Source organism: Aethalodelphis obliquidens, unplaced genomic scaffold (genome assembly GCF_003676395.1).
Source record: "Aethalodelphis obliquidens isolate GAN/ISIS:26980383/991018 unplaced genomic scaffold, ASM367639v1 scaffold9, whole genome shotgun sequence".
NCBI lineage: Eukaryota > Metazoa > Chordata > Mammalia > Artiodactyla > Delphinidae > Aethalodelphis > Aethalodelphis obliquidens.
In genome coordinates, this window is record NW_020837953.1 from 30030417 (window position 1) to 30052738 (window position 22322).

Genomic DNA, 22322 nt, shown 5'->3' on the forward strand with positions numbered 1-22322 from the left:
TGGAAGTTGGGGTACAAAGGGTCTTAAATGCAAAGCCAGGACAATTGGGCCTGAACCTTTCACTCAGTGGTTCTCAAACTGTGCCCCTGCAGAAACCCTGGTGTTCCTCAAGCCAAGCTGAGGCATCCTACTGTTGAATTAAAACCACAGCCATATTTTTCTAATTTGCAAGAAGGTAGATTAATTACAACGAGTAGAAAAGTTTTTGTTGTCATTTTAAGGTGTTTTCCCTCCATATATTTTTCTGAAGAATTTAGAACGTGTTAGTAGTGTGAGAGAATGTTAGAATTAGCATAGAATCATAGTTTTATTTACAAGTTTAATATATCAACAGGTCACAGTGTTCTACAAAGAACTGTAGTTTATGGTTCTCCCTGAGTATTGAGGAATCATGGAAGGACTTTAAGCAAGGGAAAGACAAAATCTGGTCTTTCTGTTAGGAAGAAAAAAAGTCATTCTGGAAGCCTGAGAAAGAAGGAAGTGGGGAGGGAAAAATAAGGGAGAGAATCTCAGGAAGAAGGTTGTTGACACAGTTCGACCTGAGAGCTGATGTCCTGGGCCTATCAGGATGGACAGGGGACTAAGTCCAGCCCCCAAAGAGGAAGACCTGCTGGGTAATTCTCCACGCTTCCTGGCTAAGATGCCCAGGAAATTCAGAGGAAACGATTTAGTATAGAAGATAATGTCAACAGCTCAATGTCACCTAGGGAGTCTTGCAACAGAAGTAGAACCGTGGGTCACTGTGAAAACAGAAGATAGGCAAGACTGGGTATTTGTGTGTGTGTGTGTGTGTGTGTGTGTGTGTGTGTGTGTATTGTGGGACCAAGTCTTTCTCCCACCATGGAACACCAACTTTCTCTAATAATAAAAATAAGTACAAACACTTTTTAAGCATGTACTATGAGCCAGTCTAGATGTTTTACATATGATGTTTCTCATTTAATCTTTACAATAACCCCCAGGAACATTTATCAAATGCTTTCATGTGCCAAACATTGAGCTAAATGCTTCAAGTGAATAATATCTCACAACAGCCTTGAATCAGATACTATTATTTCCTTCCTTTTACAGGTAAGGAAGTGGAAACACAGAGAGGCCAGGTGACTTGTCCAAGATCAAATGGACTTGTCCAAGTCCAGTGGCAGAGCCAGGACTCAAAGCCAAGCTGGCTAGAATGCAGCACGTGCACTCTTCATCATGACATTTTCTTTTCTTCCTCAGAGGAAAGGCTCTAAGTTGGCAAGTTTGGGGTCAATAAAATCCAATGAAAGGAATTCTTCCTTGTCCTTTGAAGTCCTGATTCAGTGTTTCTCAAGTTTGTTCCCCAGGTCACCTCCATCAGAATATTCTCGAGAGCTTCTAAGAAATGTAGATTCCTGGACCCTTCCCCAAGATTCTAACTCAGTAGGTCTGAGATGAGACCCCAGGTGAGTTTCATGCATATTGAAGATTTTGAGTCACAGGACCGGCTCCAACAGCACTCCCTCCAAGGGTGCCCACCCCCACCCCAATCCCAAAACACCTCTCTCCTTCAGACTCCAGCAGTGCCCTCTGTCATGTCCTAATATTCAACTGGGGTGTTAGTTACGCTCATGTCTTCCTTCCACTAATAATATGATCTAGCATCTTTCTCGGGCTACACCTTTTTACCCATTGTCCCATTCAATCCTACTGCACCCTGAGCATTCTGAGAGGGGGCTCTCCTTCTTATGATTCCTCCCTTGTAATCTGAGCACACTTGGCATTCTACAATGTGCTATCCGGTCCACGACAACATTATTCTGTTGTTCTATCCAATCCTTACAACAATCTTGAAAGAAGTATATTAGCCCCAATGAGAAAACTGACTCAGTTTCAGTCACTTGCCCGAGATGGCCAAGGTAAGAAGTGGAGGGTCTAGGATGTGAACCTAAGTCTTCTAACTCCAAATCCAGTACTCTTGCCTCTATATCAGCTTACATCCATCTCCTCTACTTGGTGTAGGGAAGTAAGCTTTGCCACCCTATGCTAGCAGAAGACAGCGGGGATTAAATGAGATAATGCCTTAAAGGGCCTGGCAGAGTGAACGCTCAAATGGTGGGGAGGAGGAGAAACTGAGGCCAGAGAAGGTGAAATGTCTTCCCCCCCAAGTCAAACACCAATCGCAGCCCATAGACACAGCCTTAGGCCAGTATCAGACGCTCCTTGTTAGGAGTTCAACTCTGGCAGGCTCAGAATCTCCGAGACTCCCTTAAGTCCCTCCACCGACCAGGCCTCGCTCCCCTGTCAGTCTCACCAAGCGCCACCGCGCGGACCGCGGAGGAAGGGGACGGCCTTCTAAAAGGAGCAAAGGGCGTGGTCACGCGACGGGGCGGGGCGCAGGCGCGAGGTCGCTGGAAGATGACGTATCTCACAGCGTCCGGCTCTGAGTTAACCGGAGGGAGCATGTGGGTCCGCGGGGCGCGAACCCCGGCTCAGCTGTGGCGGCGGCTGTTCCCCGCGTTCCGCCGCCGGCGATCTGCTGCCGCCGCCTTCTCCGCATCTGCCGAGCCCTCCCGGGTCCGGGCGCTGGTCTATGGGCACCACGGGGACCCAGCCAAGGTCGTCGAGTAAGACACCGCGCCGAAATGGGGCAAGGGAGCTCGGGTTCCTGGAGGGTTTTAAGATGGGCTGTGGAAAATGGGGACTGGAAAGGGAGGGACAAGTCCCGAGGAGGAAGGCAGCGAACAGGACCGAAACTGTAGCCCAGGGCGTGTGTGGTAGCTCAGAAAGTCGTTGCTTGGAAGTTGAAAACCCGAGAAGCACAGTTATAATTGTAGTAATGGCTGACGTTCATTGATCCTGTACTGTGTGTCGGGCAATCCCTGTGTAAATGGATGCTCTCATTTAATCGTCACAACAACCTTTTGGAGGAGGTACTTGATTTAGCCCCGTTTTGCAGATGAGAAAATGGAAGCATGGGAAGTAAAATCACTTGTCCAAGGTCACACAAGCCAGTGAGTGGCAGAGTCGGAATTTTTGAACCCAGGTCTGTCTGACTGGCCTACGTGAGTTCCTACGCTCTATTATATTATGGAAGGAATTTTCAGAATACTTTTTGGTCCATTTGGATCTTCACATCTCAGAAAGTAGGTCAGAGATCATTGTTTCCATTTTACAGAAGGCAGGGGACTTGTCCAAAGTGATATAGCTAATAAAGATTGGAACAGAGACAGGGATCCATGGCTTCTGAGTCCTGTCTCGTGTGATTTCCTCTCCACTGCGCATGTGCCTTTAGTTAAAAAGAGATCCTGTTTTGGAGCCATACAGACCTAAGGTCAAATACAGGCTCAGCCTCTTAGTAGCTGTTTGATCTTGGACAAGTCACTCAGCCCTTGTTACTCTTATGATTATGTCCTAAAATTCTGTTGGATCTTAACCCATGATTTTCACATGTGGCTCATAAAAACAGTATGTGAATTTTCAACGATTATAAATCTGCACATAAGCGATTATAGTCATTCAAAAGAGCTAGTAGGGTCACTAGTGGCGCTAGGGCAAAAGCATGGGTCTGGAGTCAGAAGACCTGGGGTCAAATCCTTGCCTCCCTGTCCTAGCTGTGTGTGTTTGGCAAGTTACTGAGATTCTCTAAGCCTCGGTTTCATCACATTTAAAAATGGAGACAATGTAGTCATAGCTCATAGTGCTAATCAGCTGCAATAAAAGGAATCCTGTTCACCAGAAAGCACCTGCATACTCTCTTGCAGTCCCTTATTTCCAACTCTTCGATTCCCAGCAAATGGTTTGATTGTTTTCCAAAGGTCAGGCCAACAAGGAGTTATTTTCATGATTAAAATACAGGCTAGAGGGCTTCCCTGGTGGCACAGTGGTTAAGAATCCGCCTGCCAATGCAGGGGACACGGGTTTGAGCCCTGGTCCGGGAAGATCCCATATGCCGCAGAGCAACTAAGCCCATGCGCCACAACTACTGAGCCTGCGCTCTAGAGCCTGTGCACCACAACTACTGAGTCCGCGTGCCACAACTACTGAAGTCCGTGCTCTACAACAAGAGAAGCCACCACAATGAGGAGCCCGCACACAGCAAAGAAGACCCAACACAGCCATAAATAAATAAATTTATTTTTTAAAAACAATACAGGCTAGAGTGCTGGCTTCAGCAGCACATATACTAAAATTGGAACGATACAGAGATTAGCATGGTCCCTGCGCAAGGATGACATGCAAATTTGTGAAGTGTTCCATATTTTTACTTAAAAAAAAAAAAATACAAGCTAGGTGTTTTGACAGCCAAAGGGGTTAAGCCTCAGATAATTTCACAGTCATGCACTCAGCCTAGCCACATCCACCATTAGAGCAATTGAAAAGAATGTTGAGAAGACATGTCAGTCAATAAACCCCAATTTGTATGTTGATCATAGGTAATAAATCACCATGTTGGGAAGACAACTCCCTGAGGATTGCTGTAATGAGTTGGTAAAGTTCTGATGAACACTTTTTCCAAGAGTGCCCCCCAAACAGGAACGATGTAGTGCCTCTCTCACAGGCTTGTCATTTATGCGTCTGGTGCAGGACCTGCCACAAAATAGGAGCCGCAGAAACGTTTGTTGAATCTGAATCTAATTTCTGTAATAAGTGCACCTTTTATTGAGTTCTGTGGTGATGAGGAAGGCATCTCCAATGTGCAGGGACCCTGAGAAAAGGCCTGGGAAGGTTAGGCAGCTGAGTGCAGCTGCCTCCTGATTGATTCCCTCCCCTTGGAGAGTCAGGGAAGCTAGAACAGACCCGTCTGGTTGCAGATGCCACTTGGGGAAGAAAGACAGCTTGTCTCCTTGTGTGGGACCCTGATAATTTCCGGGAAGTTCAAGACATGATACTTCCACGAAGCATTGTATTCAAGCTTGGCCTCACATCTCAGTCACCTGTGGCACTTATGGAAACTATGTATTCCCAGGTGCCACTCCCGAGGTACGTAGCAGGTCTAGAACAGCCCTAAACATCTGAGTTTTTAAAGCTCTCCAAGTGACTCTGATGCCTAGGCCAGGGTTGAAAACCATTACCCTGTGGATACGGATTGTCAGGCGCGCAGTAATTCTCTCCGCCCCTGAAGGGCAGCTTTCCCTCCTGACCCAGATTCAGGTGACCTGACTTGATCGTGTGTGGACTGAGGCCAGAGGCTGGGATTCTCTTCTTTGTAGTCATGTCTTAGGTGGTTTAGGGTAACCACGCCGTCACAGAAAGAATCAGGTGTCCTTTAAACATCCTGGTGACTGGATGTGTCAGGTTACACCAGGTGGGGTCATGGTGTCTGAGCAGAGTCCGAGCAGAGTATTCCCCAACCTGCTGTGGTTTGCGATACTTGCACTGTGGGCGGAGCTCTGGGAACAGCAGGGAGGGAAGGAGAAAGAGTCTGCTCAGATCTGAGAGGTTGCAGAACTCCTCAGAATGAGGCCTCCAGGGACCTCCTGTTCTTGTGTCAACATTCTGAATGTCCCTCTCTTCATTCCTCTTGGCCCCAAACATTCCAGCTGTTCTCTACTAAGGCCTTTTCCTTTGGTCTCTTAGAGTTTCTTTCTTTTATGCCCAAAATGAATCCCTTAAATAAGCACTTGGGCCTTTTTCATGTAAAGAATTGAACTGCTGACCTAAATGAAGCAAGACTGCAGGAGAAAATTACAAAGGTGGGAGAATTACAAACATTCCAGAACTTTCAGAGGTCCCCATGACCATCAGCCCACATGCAGAGTTCTGGATTCTCTATGACATAATTCCAAGAAACTCCAATGTCCTCTTTCCTTTTGTTCCTGGAAGTCCCATTTTAGAACTTGATGTTCTCTGGATCTTATAGTAAAAACAGCTCTCATTTATTGTGTACATACCATGAGGCAGGCATTGGGCTAAGTTCTCCACGTATATTATGGATTTTAAGAATCACAGTAGGGGCTTCCCTGGTAGCGCAGTGGTTAAGAATCTGCCTGCCAATGCAGAGGACATGGGTTCAAGCCCTGATCCGGGAAGATCCCACATGCCACAGAGCAACTAAGCCCGTGTGCCACAACTACTGAGCCTGTGAGCCACAACTACTGAAGCCCATGCACCTAGAGCCTGTGCTCTGCAACAAGAGAAGCCCGCACACCACAACAAAGAGTAGCCCCCACTCACCGCAACTAGAGAAAGCCCGCTCGCAGCAACGAAGACCCAACGCAGCCAAAAATAAATATAGAATAAATAAATTAATTTTTTTAATTAAATTTTAAAAATAAATAAATAAAAATCACAGTAACCCAGTTTGCTCATTGCTATCACCATTTTACAGATAGGAGAACTGAGGCTCAAGACACTTGAAAGTCACTCGCCCAAGATCATACAACTAGGATGTCCCTTCTTTACTAAAGGTCCATGATATAGACATAGGCCTGAAGAAACAATGACAGTCATTGCAAATGTTTTTTGAGCATGAGATGGAGTATAATACTGGGAAGGAGATAGGTCAGAAGAGAAGGCAAAATTCTAGGTCATTCAGGTGACCCCAAGTCTCTGCTCTTCATAGGACGCACAGCCCCCTCCCCACCCCCAGGGAAGATGGTAGGAATGCTATCCTCTGTCTCGTCCCCTTTTCAGGATCCTGACACTTTCATAAAACAGCATCCTAGTCATCATGGCTTTCTCACCTGCCTGCTGCTAGCACAGAATGAAATGAAGCTGTGAAACCTTTGGACAAATACCCTTTCTGTCTTAGCCAGATGGAATTTGGGGGAGCATGTGGTGGGGACCCAGGTTGTATAGGTGGTGAGTTCTCACTGTAGGGCACTGTTTACTCTCAAGGGATTTCTTCTTTTTTACAGTTGATGTCAGTGTTTAAAACCAAAACTCTGTGCAAATGACTTGGTTTTTAAACCAGAATTACAGTACTTTGAAAAAAAATTTAGCATTCTGGTTTGGCACCCTAAGAACTGGGATTTGTTTGCTTGTTTGTCTCCTGGAGCTATTTTCTGTGGTCATGAATGGAGGAGAGGACAGAACTCATTGTGCACCTACCATGTGAACCAGCATTTATTCTTCGAGGGCCTACTGAGCGCTAGGTGCTGAAGGCGCAGAGATTGATAATCTGTGGCCTTTTCCCTCAAGGAGCTCACATTCTAGTCCAGGAGATGATCCAGGGGGTAAGTGCTAGGATATCTATGTTCAGAGTCTGTGGACACCCAGAAGATGAGCACCCGACCCTACCCCCTCGGGGTGGTCAGAATGCTTTCTCTGAAGACATGAGATCTAAGTTGAGTCCCCCAGAAGATCAGGTGAGCCATATACAAGGAGGGAAAGTAGAAGAACCTGCATGGGCAGAAGCCCAGAGGGAAGAGAAAATGTGGTGTGTCTGACTAAGGAATATTTGTTGGGCGCCCTCATATGTGATCTTTGAGGGAGGAATCTGTGGAAACAGGCTCAGAAGGGACGAGCCTGAAGTCGCAGGATTCAGACTCAAGCTGGATTTCACATCCTGTGACACCGTTACATTACCTTCCCTCTTGACTTCACATGACGCGGCCGGGTTTGGGGCCCAGCCCTTCTACCCTCTTTTCCTCATTCTTTCCTCTGAGGGTGAAACTTGGCAGCACACCTCTGAGGGATTGCACCGTAGACCAGGGCTTTCCAACGTGCAGAGTGTCTGGGAGGAAGTTCTTATCGTCCGGCCCTCTCCTAGCAGCTCCTGCAAGCACGCTGGTGTGATTCCAGGTCTTTCCCACCCTGGATGGCGTGGGAAGGGTCTTCATTTTAGAGAAGGAAAAGCAAAGATAACATGAGGCTAATCTGTGGCTCAAGGGGTGTCATTGGGGACCACCTGCAAGAGCACTGGCCTGGCTTGTAGTCCCACCCACGCCACTCATTGTTAGATTGAGGACATCACTCCAGTCTCCATTCTTTTCAGTTTTTGTTGTTGTTGTTGTTGTTTTGTTTTGTTTGGGGGGGGTGTTATTGAAGTATAATTGATTTACAATGTTGTGTTAGTTTCTGGTATACAGCAAAGTGATTCGGTTATATATACATATTCTTTTTCATATTCTTTTTCATTATAGATTATTACAGGATACTGAATATAGTTCCCTGTGCTATTCCATTCTTTTCATTTGTTTTTTGATAAAAGAAAGGGGTTGACCAAGGTCAGCAGTGGGAAACATGGGAATGCGTGCCATCCCCCCGCCCTGTCTTCTGTGCCAGTGACAATCTTCACAGCTCCCTTTTCTATGTACCTCAGAACCTACACACCTCTTTGCCTCATTCTCCCCAAACAACACTCTTTCCTGCCAAGACAAGATGAGGCCTCAGCACCCTTCTCAACATTATCCTGCAGCCGTGGAAATGGTTCTGAGGCTTGAGTCCTCTGATCCAACAATCGTCCAGCTCCGGCAAGTCTGTGAAGCTGAAGCAGGTGTTGGACTGCCTGCTCGCCAGTGTTTGCTCCAGGGAGCAGCGATGTGACTTGAAATAAGGGGTCCTGGGCACAAGATTTCACCAAGGGCCCCCTTTGCCATTGGTTAGTTACACAATCAGAGGCCCAGCAGGCAGGGGCTGCATGGTCATCGTCCTACCCATCAAAGAGAAAAGCAGCTGCAGGCGGGGCCTCTGCCCCCTGCTGTGGCCCAGTCATGCTCTCTGAGGCAGCAAGGAGAGTTAGGCCTCAGCAGACTAAGCAGCAGACTCTCTGCAGCTCCCTTCACGCAAGTTTCCTGATGTCAGCAGATGTAGAATGTTATGGGGCTCGCAACCTTCCTGGTCATCTTAGCTGAGGGAAGTAGGAGATTGAGAGGGTAGGGAGAGGGTTTCTTTGCCAACCCTGGGTAGAAACTTGCAGAAGTTGCCATCTGTCTCTGATTCCCTTGCATTCAAAGCGATTGTGCTACAGAACAAAAAGTCCTGAATGGTGGGAAGGCAAGATGACTTGGAGGCAGAGAACCCGGAAGAGGCGCAGGGAGGAAATCGGGAGTGTCCGCACACCACGAAGAAACACAGAACTCGTGAGCTTTGCCCAGGAGAGGCAGAGCGCCCAGGACTCCATGAGAAGCCCCCCAGCTGTGGCCACCAGCATCCCCTGCTTCCTCCACAGTTGCCTGGTTGTGCCCTGCTTATTAACGATTAATCAAATGCCCAGCACTTCACTAAATCACAGAAGGTGGCTTGTTTGTGACCACGGGGACTGCAGACAGACCCGGAAGAGCCACGACATCAGCTACCTTCCCCCAGTGCTCTGTGATGGAACGCACATTCTTGGCTCTCTGTAATGAGCAGAGGAGAAAGTCTCCGTGGCCCATGACAACTCTTCCTGCGCAAAATGACGAGGGACCACTTTGAGGTGATTGAGTGGAAGATGCAAGATAAGTACAAATGGTTGCTAATTAAATGCGGAAGGCAGGAAAGATATCTTAGCAGAGCTGGCTGATGCCCGCCTTACACGGCCAGCATAACTGAGCCAGGCCCCAGAGTACTGGCCTCTTTTTCCCCCCTCTCAAAAGGCTCTTTCTTCTGCCTGCTTTTGTCTCCCTTGTAGTTCATATGGCATCACAGGTGTACAGCCTTTGCCTCAAAGGAGCCATTGTGACCTTATCCAGTGTGGGATCTGTCGAATGAAGGCAGAGGCATCCCTCCGAGTCGCGTGGCGCCACTACTCACAGGGGAGGGACTGAACAGTCTTGGGAAAGTGTCTTGAGATCCAGCCAGGCTGTGTTTGGGTGCCTCCTTTGCACTCCATAACACAGCCACCAGTTCCTTCGGTGAGTTTAAAGCAAAAAAAAACAAGAAATTGCTATCATTACACCCGAGGTCCAACTCTGGAATTCAGACTCGGCCCGGTTTTCCTTCCTGTCTCGGCAGAATGGTATCCTTGACGACGCTGTTAGAACTGTCTGCAGGAACAGCAGTGTCTAGTATTGATGGCATTCTGTGGGGCAGGCTGGGGCTGGTCTTCCTGGTGAGACGCAGCTGGACCAACACACCTCCCCCTGCGCAAGCAGCCTGTGTCAGGCCTGTCCCCGCCCTCACCCACCTCTGTCTGCAGCTTCAACTTTCCGTCTCCTGCCCCACTCCCCTTCCCTCCCACTTCTGTGAATTTCAACTGGTGCAGAGCAGCTAGGCTCCCAGAAGACAAAGAAGAGAACTGGGAGCAGGCTGCAGCCCAGTGCAGCACTTTTCAAACTGCTGTCTGAGGTACTCAGTGTGCTGTGAGGGTAGTGTTCTCAGCTGAGTTAACTCTGGAAACTCTGGGTTACACAAAGCCACGTGGGTTTCTTTACTGGAGGACTTCTCAGAGCCTTTATGACTCTAATGTGCAGTTTGAATCTTATAAAGGGAGTTTAGTAGGCAGCGTTTCCCAAAAGTATTGGACCCCAGGGAATACCTATTAATATCTCCCAGGACAGAGATTCCACACACACAGTGTAGGGGATGCCGGCTTAGTGTTCGACAGTCTGAGCTTTGGAGTCAAGCTTAAGATCAAGTCTTGCCACTTACTAACAGCTTAACCTTGGGCAAGTTACTTAACTTCTCTGAGCTTCAGTTCCCATCTGAAAATTGGGGTGACAACACCCTCCAGACAACTTGAGGACTCAACAGCATCTTGTATATGAACGCTAAGCACAGTGTCTGGAGCTTTAATTGTCCAGCCAGATCACCCAGAATAAGTTTATCTACTATCCTAGACTCCACCTACACGCAGCTGACTCACCTCTGTGTGTCCAGTGCAGAGCACCCTCTGCTGCATTCCGTACTGCAGGCCACCTGCTTCAGGCTCCAGATGTAACACCTTCCTCCCCACTCCAAGCCACTCTTCTTTCCTCCTATCTCAACATCCAGTTGCCCAAGCCTGGGAGCCATCAAAGACTCCCCAGCCACCCCCATGGAGTCAGTCGCCAAGTGATATCAATGCCACTTTTTATTTAAGAGATTCCAGGTTATCAGATCCTTCTCTCCATTCCCACAACTCCAACCTAGACTGCACCTGTGCCTGGCCTACCATCAGGTCAGATTCTTTACCATTCCCTCTGGCAGGAAATCCTTCGTTTCTCTCAGTCCACCCCATAAGCTCCTGTTTATCCTTCAAGCTTCAGCTAAGATATCACACCTTCCGAAGTCCCTTTGGTAACCCTTTGCTATCCCTCCGGCTGGTCACACACTCAGTTGGCTTTAGCACTAGAAGCGCCCTCCCAGTGTTTCCACATGTGAGTCCCCACGCCATCAATCTCCTGGGCAGGAGATACTATTTTTTTCATCTTTAAAGCCCTTGGCACAGTCCCTGGCACTTAATAGGACTGTTGATAAATATTTGTTTAATTAAATTTACTTGAATTTTCCGAAAAGTTGCCGTCTTCCTTTGAGTGATTCATTGATTTTTTTCAGAGGTATAGCCAGCTGTTTCAGAGGTTTCCTTGGATATTCCCACCTCTGACAACAGCTAACATTTCTTCAGCATCTACTGTGTATCAGGTACTCTAGCAAGTGCTTTATGTCCATTAACTCACCTAATCCATGAGCTGACTTCTAGTGTTCTCCCATTCCACAGATGAGTACTGTGAGGTTCAGCTAGCTGGTCGATGACTGAGGTAGGATTCACACCGAGGACTACCTGTTTCACTCCAAATCCATGTTCTACCCTTCATCTATGAACTGAGAGCTACCTGTATTCTTATCCTGACCACGGTCATCTAGATTTTTAAGAATTACAAACGTACTGCAAATTTGATCTGCACTCTCCTGTGAGGAAAAGAGGCATGGGTTTTTGCTTAGATTGAACTCCCTTAAGGATAATCTCCGTTTTTATTTGTACCCATCGTTCAGCGGTATTTTCCTAAACAGCCCAGGACCAGGGAGAGCAAGTACCAGCCTCAGTAGCTAAGTCCTTGGGGTGTGAGCCCCTCCCCTGACGCCCTGACTGTCGCTTTTGCACCACATTTTCTCACTAAAGAGGAAAACGGGACAATTTCTTTAAGAAGCATTCTCCAGCACTGTTGTGGTCCCAGATGCTGTGCTGAACACTGAGTTAAGACTAAAAGTTCTCTGCCCTCCGTGAGCTTACAGCCTAGTAGGGAGACAACACACATTCTGACTTTAAAACAGTGATAAGTAAAAAGTACCCTGAACTGAGTCTGAAAGACCTGGATTCAAATCCGAAGTCGTATCTGCACTCCAAAATCCAGAAAGCTCTGAAAACTAGCAGTTTCGTTTTTTCATAACTCATTTGGAGGCAAAACCTAATCTGGAGTGAGGTTTTTATATGGTCACTGTTCAACCCACTTAGTGTGAATATTCCTACTTTTTGCTTCAGGAACAATGTGTCTGATGGGAGTGCTGCCTGTCCCCTAGGGAGGGGTGCAGCTAACACACGGGCCTGAACTCTGGAGGACATCCGGCCCCAGGAGTTGGAAAAGGAATGTGAATTTATGCTTTGTGATCAGTTGAAAAAAATTATGAAAAGACTTCATAAACTAGATGGTCTTAAATGGCATAGTCACCCCCATCTGTGTAATGGGAGCACTGAGGGTGGAGCAAGTGACTTTTTTCAGGGCCAAGAAGAGGGTCAAAAGATGCTTTAGGGGACAAAAAAACAAACAACCCAATCCAAAAATGGGCAGAAGACCTAAATAGACATTTCTCCAAAGAAGATATACAGACTGCCAACAAACACATGAACGAATGCTCAACATCATTAATCATTAGAGAAATGCAAATCAAAACGACAATGAGATATCATCTCACACCAGTCAGAATGGCCATCATCAAAAAATCTAGAAACAATAAATGCTGGAGAGGGTGTGGAGAAAAGGGAACACTCTTGCACTGCTGGTGGGAGTGTGAATTGGTTCAGCCACTATGGAGAACAGTATGGAGGTTCCTTAAAAAACTACAAATAGAACTACCATATGACCCAGCAATCCCACTACTGGGCATATACCCTGAGAAAACCAAAATTCAAAAAGAGTCATGTACCAAAATGTTCATTGCAGCTCTATTTACAATAGCCAGGACATGGAAGCAACCTAAGTGCCCATCATCGGATGAATGGATAAAGAAGATGTGGCACATATATACAATGGAATATTACTCAGCCATAAAAAGAAACGAAATTGAGCTATTTGTAATGAGGTGGATAGACCTAGAGTCTGTCATGCAGAGTGAAGTAAGTCAGAAAGAAAAAGACAAATACCGTATGCTAACACATATATATGGAATTTAAGAAGAAAAAAAATGTCATGAAGAACCTAGGGGTAAGACAGGAATAAAGACACAGACCTACTGGAGAACGGACTTGAGGATATGGGGAGGGGGAAGGGTGAGCTGTGACAGGGCGAGAGAGAGTCATGGACATGTACACACTAACAAACGTAGTAAGGTAGATAGCTAGTGGGAAGCAGCCGCATGGCACAGGGATATCGGCTCGGTGCTTTGTGACCACCTAGAGGGGTGGGATAAGGAGGGTGGGAGGGAGACGCAAGAGGGAGGGGATATGGGGATATATGTATATGTATAGCTGATTCACTTTATTATACAGCAGGAACTAACACAACATTGTAAAGCAATTATGCTCCAATAAAGATGTTAAAAAAAAAATAAATAATATATCATGACAAAAAAAAAGATGCTTTAGGGGAAGTAAAATTTCAGCCAGGTCCTAAAGGGTGAGTTCAATTTCTCACTTTGCAGAGAAGCTGTGGAAAAGGAATTCTGGGCTGAGGGAAGAGCGTGTAGAAAATGTGCAGGAAAAAAATGTCTTTAAGTAGCTTGAGCACGTGGACTTTGTCAGCTTACAGAAAAACTCTGATTATCTGTCAAACTGCAAGAGAGAAGCAGTACAGATGATATAAAGGGGCAGCTAGTCCACAATCCATTTGCTCTGGGCAGGATTTTTCTCTGGAGGGCAGACTTACATATGTGTTCACAGAGAAACAGTGCCGTCTGGGCTGACGCCTCCCTCCTTATCCTGGTGGAGAGGCTGTGGAGCCCTCCCCCTGGCCCCCAGCTCCCCAAGCAGGCCCAGCAATGGTCAAGGCTGCCCACTACTCCAGGCTTCTCTTGCAGCCCTCTGCGTGGTGTGGGGTCAGCCCTTCACCAGCCGGCTTCTCTAGCGTCAGACTGCCAGGTTCAAACCATATCAGCCACTCACGACTTTTGGTGGCCTGAAACAAGTTCTTTATTGCGCCTTTGTTCCTCCGCTGTAAAATCAGAATAACATGAAAGCTCACACGGAAAGCACTCAGCTGCGTGCCTGACTGGTACATACTCAAACAGTAGTTATTATTATTACGAGGACTCTCCCTCCTCCAGCTATGTATAAATACATACATTCCGGGCTTCCCTGGTGGCGCAGTGGTTGAGAGTCCACCTGCTGGTGCAGGGGACACGGGTTCGTGCCCCCGCCCAGGAGGATCCCACTGCCGCGGAGTGGCTGGTCCCGTGAGCCATGGCCGCTGAGCCTGCGCGTCCGGAGCCTGTGCTCCGCAACGGAAGAGGCCACAACAGTGAGAGGCCTGCGTACCGCAAAAAACAAAAACAAAAACATACATTCCTTAATACTTAACCTAAAAGGGAAAAAAAAGCCCTTTCTGTATTCTCTCTGCCCTGGTCATCAACTCCTTCCTAGTTAACCATTTTCTGTAGAGAGTGTTTTTATTTTGATTTTTTGCAGCTGTTTCTCAATCATGGTAAAGCATGGCCTCCTTTACTTTGGTCATAATCCAGTACAGGGATTCCCAGGTTGGGTCCCCAGGGGTCCTCGTAGGCAGTCAGAGGGATGCCCATGCTCATTTCAGGTACTGGTTTAGAGCAAGGTAAGTAAGAGAGCCAACTCTTAAAGTGGATAAGCCCCACCCTGACCAATTCTCTTACACTGCGTAAGTTTCATCATCTCCAGGAGCCTTCATTTCCTGCTTGATAGAATGGGAATAGTCATACTTTCATCACAGGGGTGTTACATCTTAGATTATGTGTTTAAAGCCCTTAGCACAGGTGTGTTATACCTGGTGTATAATAAACACCTCACAAATGCCTGCCACAATTATTACTACTTAGTACGAGCGATTTCTTAGAAATCACACTTTTACCCCAAGTGGAGCCTCAGGTATAATTAAAAGATCAGATTTCAGCAGGAAGTGGGTGGAATTACATCAGCTTAGTGCAGTGACACTGTTGCCTAATGCTAAGAACCTCTGGTTGGCTTTTATATCTGCCTTTGGTGAGTAAAAATAAGGAGAATTATTAACAAGTACATTTGGGCAGAGAAAAGCAGTGCAAACGTGAAGTCTCAGAGGTATGGAGAGAGACAGAAAAGGAATCTCTGATAATTAAAAGTCATGAGGATCCATTGGTCTAATACACTGATCAGTCCTTTCTGGTTGGAAGGTCTCCTTTTATTAAAAAAAAAAAAAAAAGCAGCACATGGGCATTGCCACTGGGCAGGTTTTACCCATTAACCAACATTCCAGTGGATAAAGACGTTAGTCCTCTGATGTCTACAGCACACCCACTGTGAGTACTCTGAGTTACCACACAGGCTTGAAATGGGAAGAGCTCTTGGAAGTGATCAAATGCAAGTGGGGGTGAGGGTGGCATCACCCCCATTTTACAAATCGAGAAACGAAGGCCTAGAGCAGGGAAGAAACCTGCCTGTGGTGACGCAGCCATCCTGTGATGGAGTTTCACACCTGAGGCCCGCAGCTCTCCATCCAGCATCCTTTCTGACAGACCAGATCCTCATCCAGAAGGGACATCCTTCCAGGGGGTGAACCACAGTCACCCAGGGAGTTCTTTCCCAACTCCATGGGCCATCTCTATTTCCCTCACCACTTGGGGTGCCCCTTATCTAGAGATTCTGATTCAGTAGGTCAGCCCCGGGGCCTGAGAAGCCATAATATTAGTATACCAGGTGATTCTTAGCATCGCTAACCACTACTAAACAATGCCCAAAGGAGTTTTAGCTATTTTCTGCGCTAGAGTGGGTGGTGGAGTGGAAAGGTCGCTAGGGACTTTCCATTTGCAGTTAATGAGCATTACTCTGTGTCCTGTACTAATTCCTTATAGCTCCTCTCTTTCTTAACAACCCTAATTCCTGGGCACACAATGGCAGCCCAAAAATGTTGCTGCCTGACCTACTTTGGGGAGATGATTTGAGCAAAAGACTCCCTGGCTAGCCTGGCTGACATGAACATCTCTCTCTGGCTTTGTGCTTAGACTGAAGAACCTGGAGCTGGCTGCTGTGGGCGGATCAGACGTCCATGTGAAGATGCTGGCAGCCCCTGTCAATCCATCTGACATTAATATGATCCAAGGTAACCTTGGTTTCTGTGGCTTATGTTAATTGGCTTTTTTGCTTAGCCGCCACCTCGGTTTCATTCCTCCCCAGGTGTGGGTGTGAAATTCCTGTGATTAGCAGCAGCTGTTCTCCAGATGAGCCGTCTACAGGCCGTGTGAGCCCTCTCTGGCCTCCCCTGCCTGGAATGTGAGGCTTTTTGAGTTAGGAAGATTGCAGCGGGGAGCAAACCAACCCTTGTGAAGTGTGCGATATGCCGGGCTCATTTCCTACATTATCTTATCTAATCTTCATAATAACCATGAAGCTGAGGAGTATTATCCCCCTTTACAGATGAAGAAGCTCGGGCTCAGAGAGGTTGGTTAGTTACACAGCTGGTCAGGGGCAGAGGCCAGAACAGGCTGAGGTCTGTCTGACTCCGAAGTCCATGCTCTTTCACTGCCCAGGCTTCACTGGATGATGCTGTGCTCTTCTCCCTTAGGAAATTATGGCCTCCTTCCCAAGCTGCCTGCCGTTGGAGGGAATGAAGGTGTTGGACAGGTCGTAGCAGTGGGCAGCAGTGTGACCAGGGTGAAGCCAGGAGACTGGGTGATTCCAGCGAACGCTGGTTTGGGTGAGTTTCTCCAGGTGTCTGCAGCTTTTTGTTGTTTCAGATCCTATTTCACCCGCGAGATACACGTCCGTTCGTTGTCTCTGTAAGTAAGCAGCACAGGGTTTATTATTAAGTCCATATACCCACCTCCAGTGGGGATGGAAGCTGGACCAGGAGAGCGGCAGTTCTGTTTCTTTTGCTCAGGAGGTGACACACCTGCTCTCATCACTGGGCGCATGTTGATCGGAGCTATGAGTCTCTGAATCCCTACATCCCTACGGAATGTAGGGCGCAATGGGGAATCAAATAAGACAGCCCCTTCCCTCCAGGAGGTTAAAATCTAATTGAAGAAATCTCCAAACCACCAACCCCCGTAAAGGGAGTGCTGCAAGTTCACAGACAGCAGAGGGCACTTCTGGCGACTCTGTGTGAGAGAGACACGGTCTTAAGGAAGGATCAGGGCTTCGTGAAGGAGGCTTCATTGGAAGGGACCTTTGATGGATGAATTTTGGTAGGTAGAGATGCGCTCCAAATTGTGGCATTTAGAGGAAACGAAATGAGCAAAGACACAAGGGTGAGTTTGGGAAATGGAGGAGAACCCAGTGTAGCCACAGCAGAGGATGAGCATGTGAGAGAGGACTGCAAAAGTGAAGGGGAGGTTACAGAGCAGGTGGGGCCGCCTGGGGAAGGCCCTGCGGAAGCCATGCTGAGAGTTGAGAGTTAGGGTTTTCTGTGACATGTGGTCAAGAGTCTTTGGTGAGATTTGTGTTTTCGTACTTGGTCGTTTTTGAGGCACAAACATTATACAGATGGATCCTGACGGGAGCCACAAGAGGGAAGCAGGGCTGACATCCACCCCATTGGACATACGAGGACCTGAAACCTAAGAAGAAGCCCTTGTCCAAATGCAAACAGCTAACTAAAAGGAGAGCCCCTTGGACTCTTGTCTCCTCCGTTTTTCCCGCTACACTCCAATGGGAGGACCCTTTGGGTTATAACTTGCAGAGAGTCAACTCAAACTTGTTTTATCAGAAAAGAAGTTAATTGGTTTGTGGAACTGGGAAGTGCAAGAGATGGAAGGCTTCAGGCACAGCTGGATCCAGAAACACCAATGCTATGAGACCTCTTTCTCTTATTCTCATTAGCTCTCCAATGGGATCTCCCCACACAGTGATATAGGAATAGCAACAAATATTGACCACTCCCTTTGTACCAGGCACTGTTGTAAGCACTTTACCTATATTTACTCAGTCATTCCCACAACATGATGTAGATACTGTTATCATTCCCATTATGCAGATGAGACTACAGTAAATGTAAAGGATTAAGCAATTTGTCCAAGGTCACCCAGCCAATAAGTGGTGGAGGTAAGATTCAGACCCACTCTGATATATACCTTTCATAGATGGCCACCAGCAGCCTGAGGTTTACATCATCCTGAGAGCAAACGAAGAAGCATGTCCTCTACAATGTGTCCAATACAACCATATCCATCCCCCAGAAGGGCTCTGACCAGCCCTGTCTGGATCCTTGCCCATCCATGAACCTATCACTAGCGGGTGGGCTTAGGCCACTCCAATTGCCCTGGCTGAGTCTCTTGCCAACCTCTGTGGTACAGAGAGTGAGGCCTTGTGGTCGACAGCCCCAGAGGTTAGGAAGGAGCAGTTCTAGAAAGAAAAATGTACCAGGCGAGAGAAGACAGCACCAGGAGTCTACTAGAAGTTCTTTCCTTCTCTGAGATCAGGGAAGTGCCAAGAACGGCCCCACCCTCTCCGAAAGTCCCCTGGCAGTGAACGAGCACAGCCAGGTGAGCAAATTGAGATGTGTAAGGATTCACTGGATACTGACTGGTGCTTCGGGCCAGCCCCCGTGCAGAGTGACGGGCACACAACGTGGGTCAGACACAGTCTCTGCCCTCAAAGTGCTCTTGGCTGGGAGTGGGAAAAGAGCACTTAATACAGTGCAGTGTAATGAGTGGTGTAATCACAGGATGAACACAAAGGCAAGAGTTCCCTATCTTGGGAAGCATTAGGAAAGGCTTCTCAGAGAAGTGATGCTTGAACTGGGTCTGGAAGACAGTAGAAGTACAGCCAGGGGAGGAAGGGCTTCCCAGGCAGGGAATGCGGCATGGGCAAAGGTGTGGTGATGGAGAAGGCAGGGCATCATCACACTGCAGGTAGCTCAGTATGGCTGGGTCATGGGTGGATAGGGAGAAGAAGCCGGAGGGGTCGGCTGGGACCTGGTCGTGCAGGGCTCGCATCCACAGTCACTGGGGGCCTGATGAAGAGTGAACATGAGGAATGATTTGATCAGATCTGTGCAGTGCAGAGAATGCTCTGGAAGGGCAGAGGGTGGAGGCAGGAAGCCAGTGAGGAGGTGGCTGAGCAATCCACGCTTCAGACGGTGAGGGCCTGAGCCAGTGGTGCTGTAGGACTGGAGCGACGGGGTGGGCCTAGAAGCTTGGTGAGGTTGGAGAGAATAAAGGACATGTGCCAGGTGTGTGCGTAATCGCACGTGTGGGGGGGGTGATAGCCAGAGCAGGGATTTCTCCCCGGAGGAAAGGTGATTCTTTTAAAGCAGTCGGAGAGGATGGGGGTGAGGATTTTATCATTGTCAGGATGCTAATTAACTCAGTTTATTCAGTAAACATGTTGTGAGCATCTGAGGGTGCCAGGCTCTAACATACAGCAGTGAACAGGCATGGTCTTTCTTCTAGTGAAGACTGCCGTTTAGTAGAGTAGCAGTCATTAAAGAGGTAAGTCCTCAACTGGCCAGATCTTGGGCATTTTTCATACACTGAGCTACTCAGCTGTTGCTGCGCCTGTAGCCAGCTTTTTCCCACGTGCAACCAATCCCAAGGGAGACAGAGCCAGCTAATGTGTGAACTGGCTTTCTCATTGGAAACACTCAAAGCCCCCTGAGGCAGCATGGGGCATAGCAAGCACTGGCCTGGGAATGAGATACAGGCCCTCCTTCCACCACCAGCACCCCACCACCCCATGACCTTGTTTAAATCACAACTACTTTGAGCCTCAGTTTCCTCATCTCTAAAATGGAGCTAATAGGCGTTGCCTTGTCTGTGTCAACTGAGGGAATACATACAATGATCTTTGCAAACACTAAATTTGCAGCAAACTTTTTTCTTAAAGGGCGAATTAGTAAATATGTTAGGCTTTGCAGGCCATTCCACTTCTACTCAACCTTGCCAATGTAAATAGCCATGAATAATACATTAAAAAGTGGGCTGTGCTCCAATGAAGCTTTATTTACTAAAGCAGGTGGTGAGCCAAGTTTGGCCCGTGGGCCATAGGTTAGGGACCCCTGCGTTAGATGACAGAGATGCTTAAGGATCAGGTGCACGTGAGCGTGGAATGGGAGTCCTCAGAACTCGGGCCTGGGAATTCAGATCAGAAAAGGAGACCAAGGCATGTTCCACACCTACTGTGTACCCGGCACAATGACAGGCTGTACAATGTCATCACTTAATCTTCACACTACAGTGGGAGTGTTATTCTCTGTATTTCATAGATTAGAAAAACTACAACTCAAAAAGGGTGAAGTGATCATTCAAAGTCAACACACCTAGTGAGTGGCAGAGCCAGGGCTTTTAAGCAGGTCTCTCCAACTCCAAAGTCTAAGCATTTCTACTTTAAAGCCCTGGAGGCTGACGTGGGTGCTGCCCCCATCCCATCCCACCCAGGTCCTCTTAAGAAGAGGATTAGGGACTGCCAAGCCCCAGAAATCCGTGTCAAGGGTTGGATTTCCATTGTCCTGCCACTAAGGGGAAGTAGAAAACACCTTTGATTTCACGCACAGAAAGCCATTCACTAAGCGTCTGGCACAGAGCAGAGTACAGTAAACGTTGACTAAGATGAATGAGGGTGATAGTTATGAAGATGACGCTGAAGATCTGGAAACCAGGCTGCACCAAGCCCAGAGACAGACAAGGCGCCTCCGGGACTCCAAAGCTGTCCTTCAGTTTTTCAACCTCTTATTTTCTCAGCCAGAAATCTACTCTGGGATTGACACAGCCTTTAATGAAGAGTGTTCCTGCCTCCTATCGCCAGCTCCTGGCCCCTAAAGCCCACCTTGGCTCTCCCCTCCTGCAGCACAGCTAGCGGTCTAGGCTGGCCCCTGCTCCCCACACTGGACCACGTAGAGCCAGGGCACTGTCAGAACCCCAGCCGCTGGGTCATGAGTCACAGTCGAGCGCTTTGGAAGGGTGGGCCGAGGGTCCCTGAGACGTCACAGCCACCAGACGCCAAGCTAACAGGGCTCCGAGTCGTCTCCCTGAGGTGCTTCGCAAGTGCGCGGCAAGCCAGGGCTTGAATCCGCATCTGCCTGACTCTCTGCTTTGTACAGGATCCCGCCTGCACAGGTGAGGACCTGTCACCCAGTGCTCACCAAATCCTGTTGGTTCTATCTTCAAAACATAACTCGAGTCCATCTACTTTTCCTCATCCCCACTGCCAAAGTCTAGGCAACCATCACCTCACATCTGGGCCCCTCCAGAAGCCCCCTGATCGGCCTCCCTGTTCCTACTCTGCCCACCCCTCCGCTCCCCCGCCACCGTCTTTTTCACGCAGCAACAAAGTGATCTTAAAGCATAAATCCAATCACCTCAGACTTCTCTAAAATTAGAAGCTTCCTGGAAGCTTCCTGGGACTTCCCTGCCAGTCCAGTGGTTAAGACTCTGCGTTTCCACTGCAGGGAGCACAGGTTCGATCCCTGGTCGGGGAATTAAGATCCCGCATGCCGTGCAGTGTGGCCAAAAAATAAATAAATAAATAAATAAGAAAATTAAAGCTTCCTATTCACTAAAATAAAATCCGTTCTTTATGCCATGACCCTGAGCCCTTATGTTTTTCAGACTGCAGGCTGTGACCCATTAGCGAAATCAATCCAGTGGGTTGCAAACAGAATTTTTCTTTTGTTAAAGTTGGTCAGAATAGAACAGAAAATAACAGTACATCACATAGAGTAGGGTAAGTATTGTTCCGTGAAACTTTGGCTTCTGTTATGAATCTGTGTATGTGTACGTGTATTTACGTATGTACGTGTACAGAGTTAGACTGAAACACACGGTTACTGTGAGTCAAGATCATGAAAGCCTGTATGACGTCCGTCCAGCCTGTGCCACGTCAGCCATGTCTCCAGCCACTCTTCCCACCATTCTCTCCCCTCCGGTGTGCATTCTTCCTGCTCCATTCCTATGTCTGTCCTGCCTCAGAGTCTCTGCACACGCTTCTTCCTCCACTGGAATGTTCTTTGTGGATTCTGAGAGGCTGCATCTCTATCCTTCAACTCTTAGCCTGTCGCCTTCTCAGAGAAGCTGTCCCTGACTCCCATCTAAAGTAATTCTCTCCTCTCTCTCCCTCCCTCCCTCCCTCCCTCTCTCCCTCCCTCCCTCCCTCCCTCTCTCCCTCTCTCCCTCTCTCCCTCTCTCCCTCTCTCCCTCTCTCCCTC

At 47.9% G+C, this 22322-nt stretch overlaps 1 protein-coding gene and 1 non-coding gene across 2 annotated transcripts in view; both read left to right on the plus strand.

Moving 5' to 3' along the window:
- The first annotated feature begins 2377 nt into the window (after positions 1–2377).
- The window catches only part of MECR (mitochondrial trans-2-enoyl-CoA reductase), a 30405-nt gene continuing 10460 nt past the window's right edge, over positions 2378–22322 (plus strand). Inside the window, exons 1-3 of the mRNA XM_027109393.1 lie at positions 2378–2588; positions 16186–16283; positions 16746–16877. Coding sequence (XP_026965194.1) covers positions 2380–2588; positions 16186–16283; positions 16746–16877 — 439 coding nt within the window. The 5' untranslated portion in view covers positions 2378–2379. The remainder of the gene's footprint in view (positions 2589–16185; positions 16284–16745; positions 16878–22322) is intronic.
- On the plus strand, positions 4124–4227 carry LOC113622487 (U6 spliceosomal RNA). Its single transcript, XR_003433533.1, has one exon. It is a non-coding gene; the product is annotated as a U6 spliceosomal RNA (small nuclear RNA).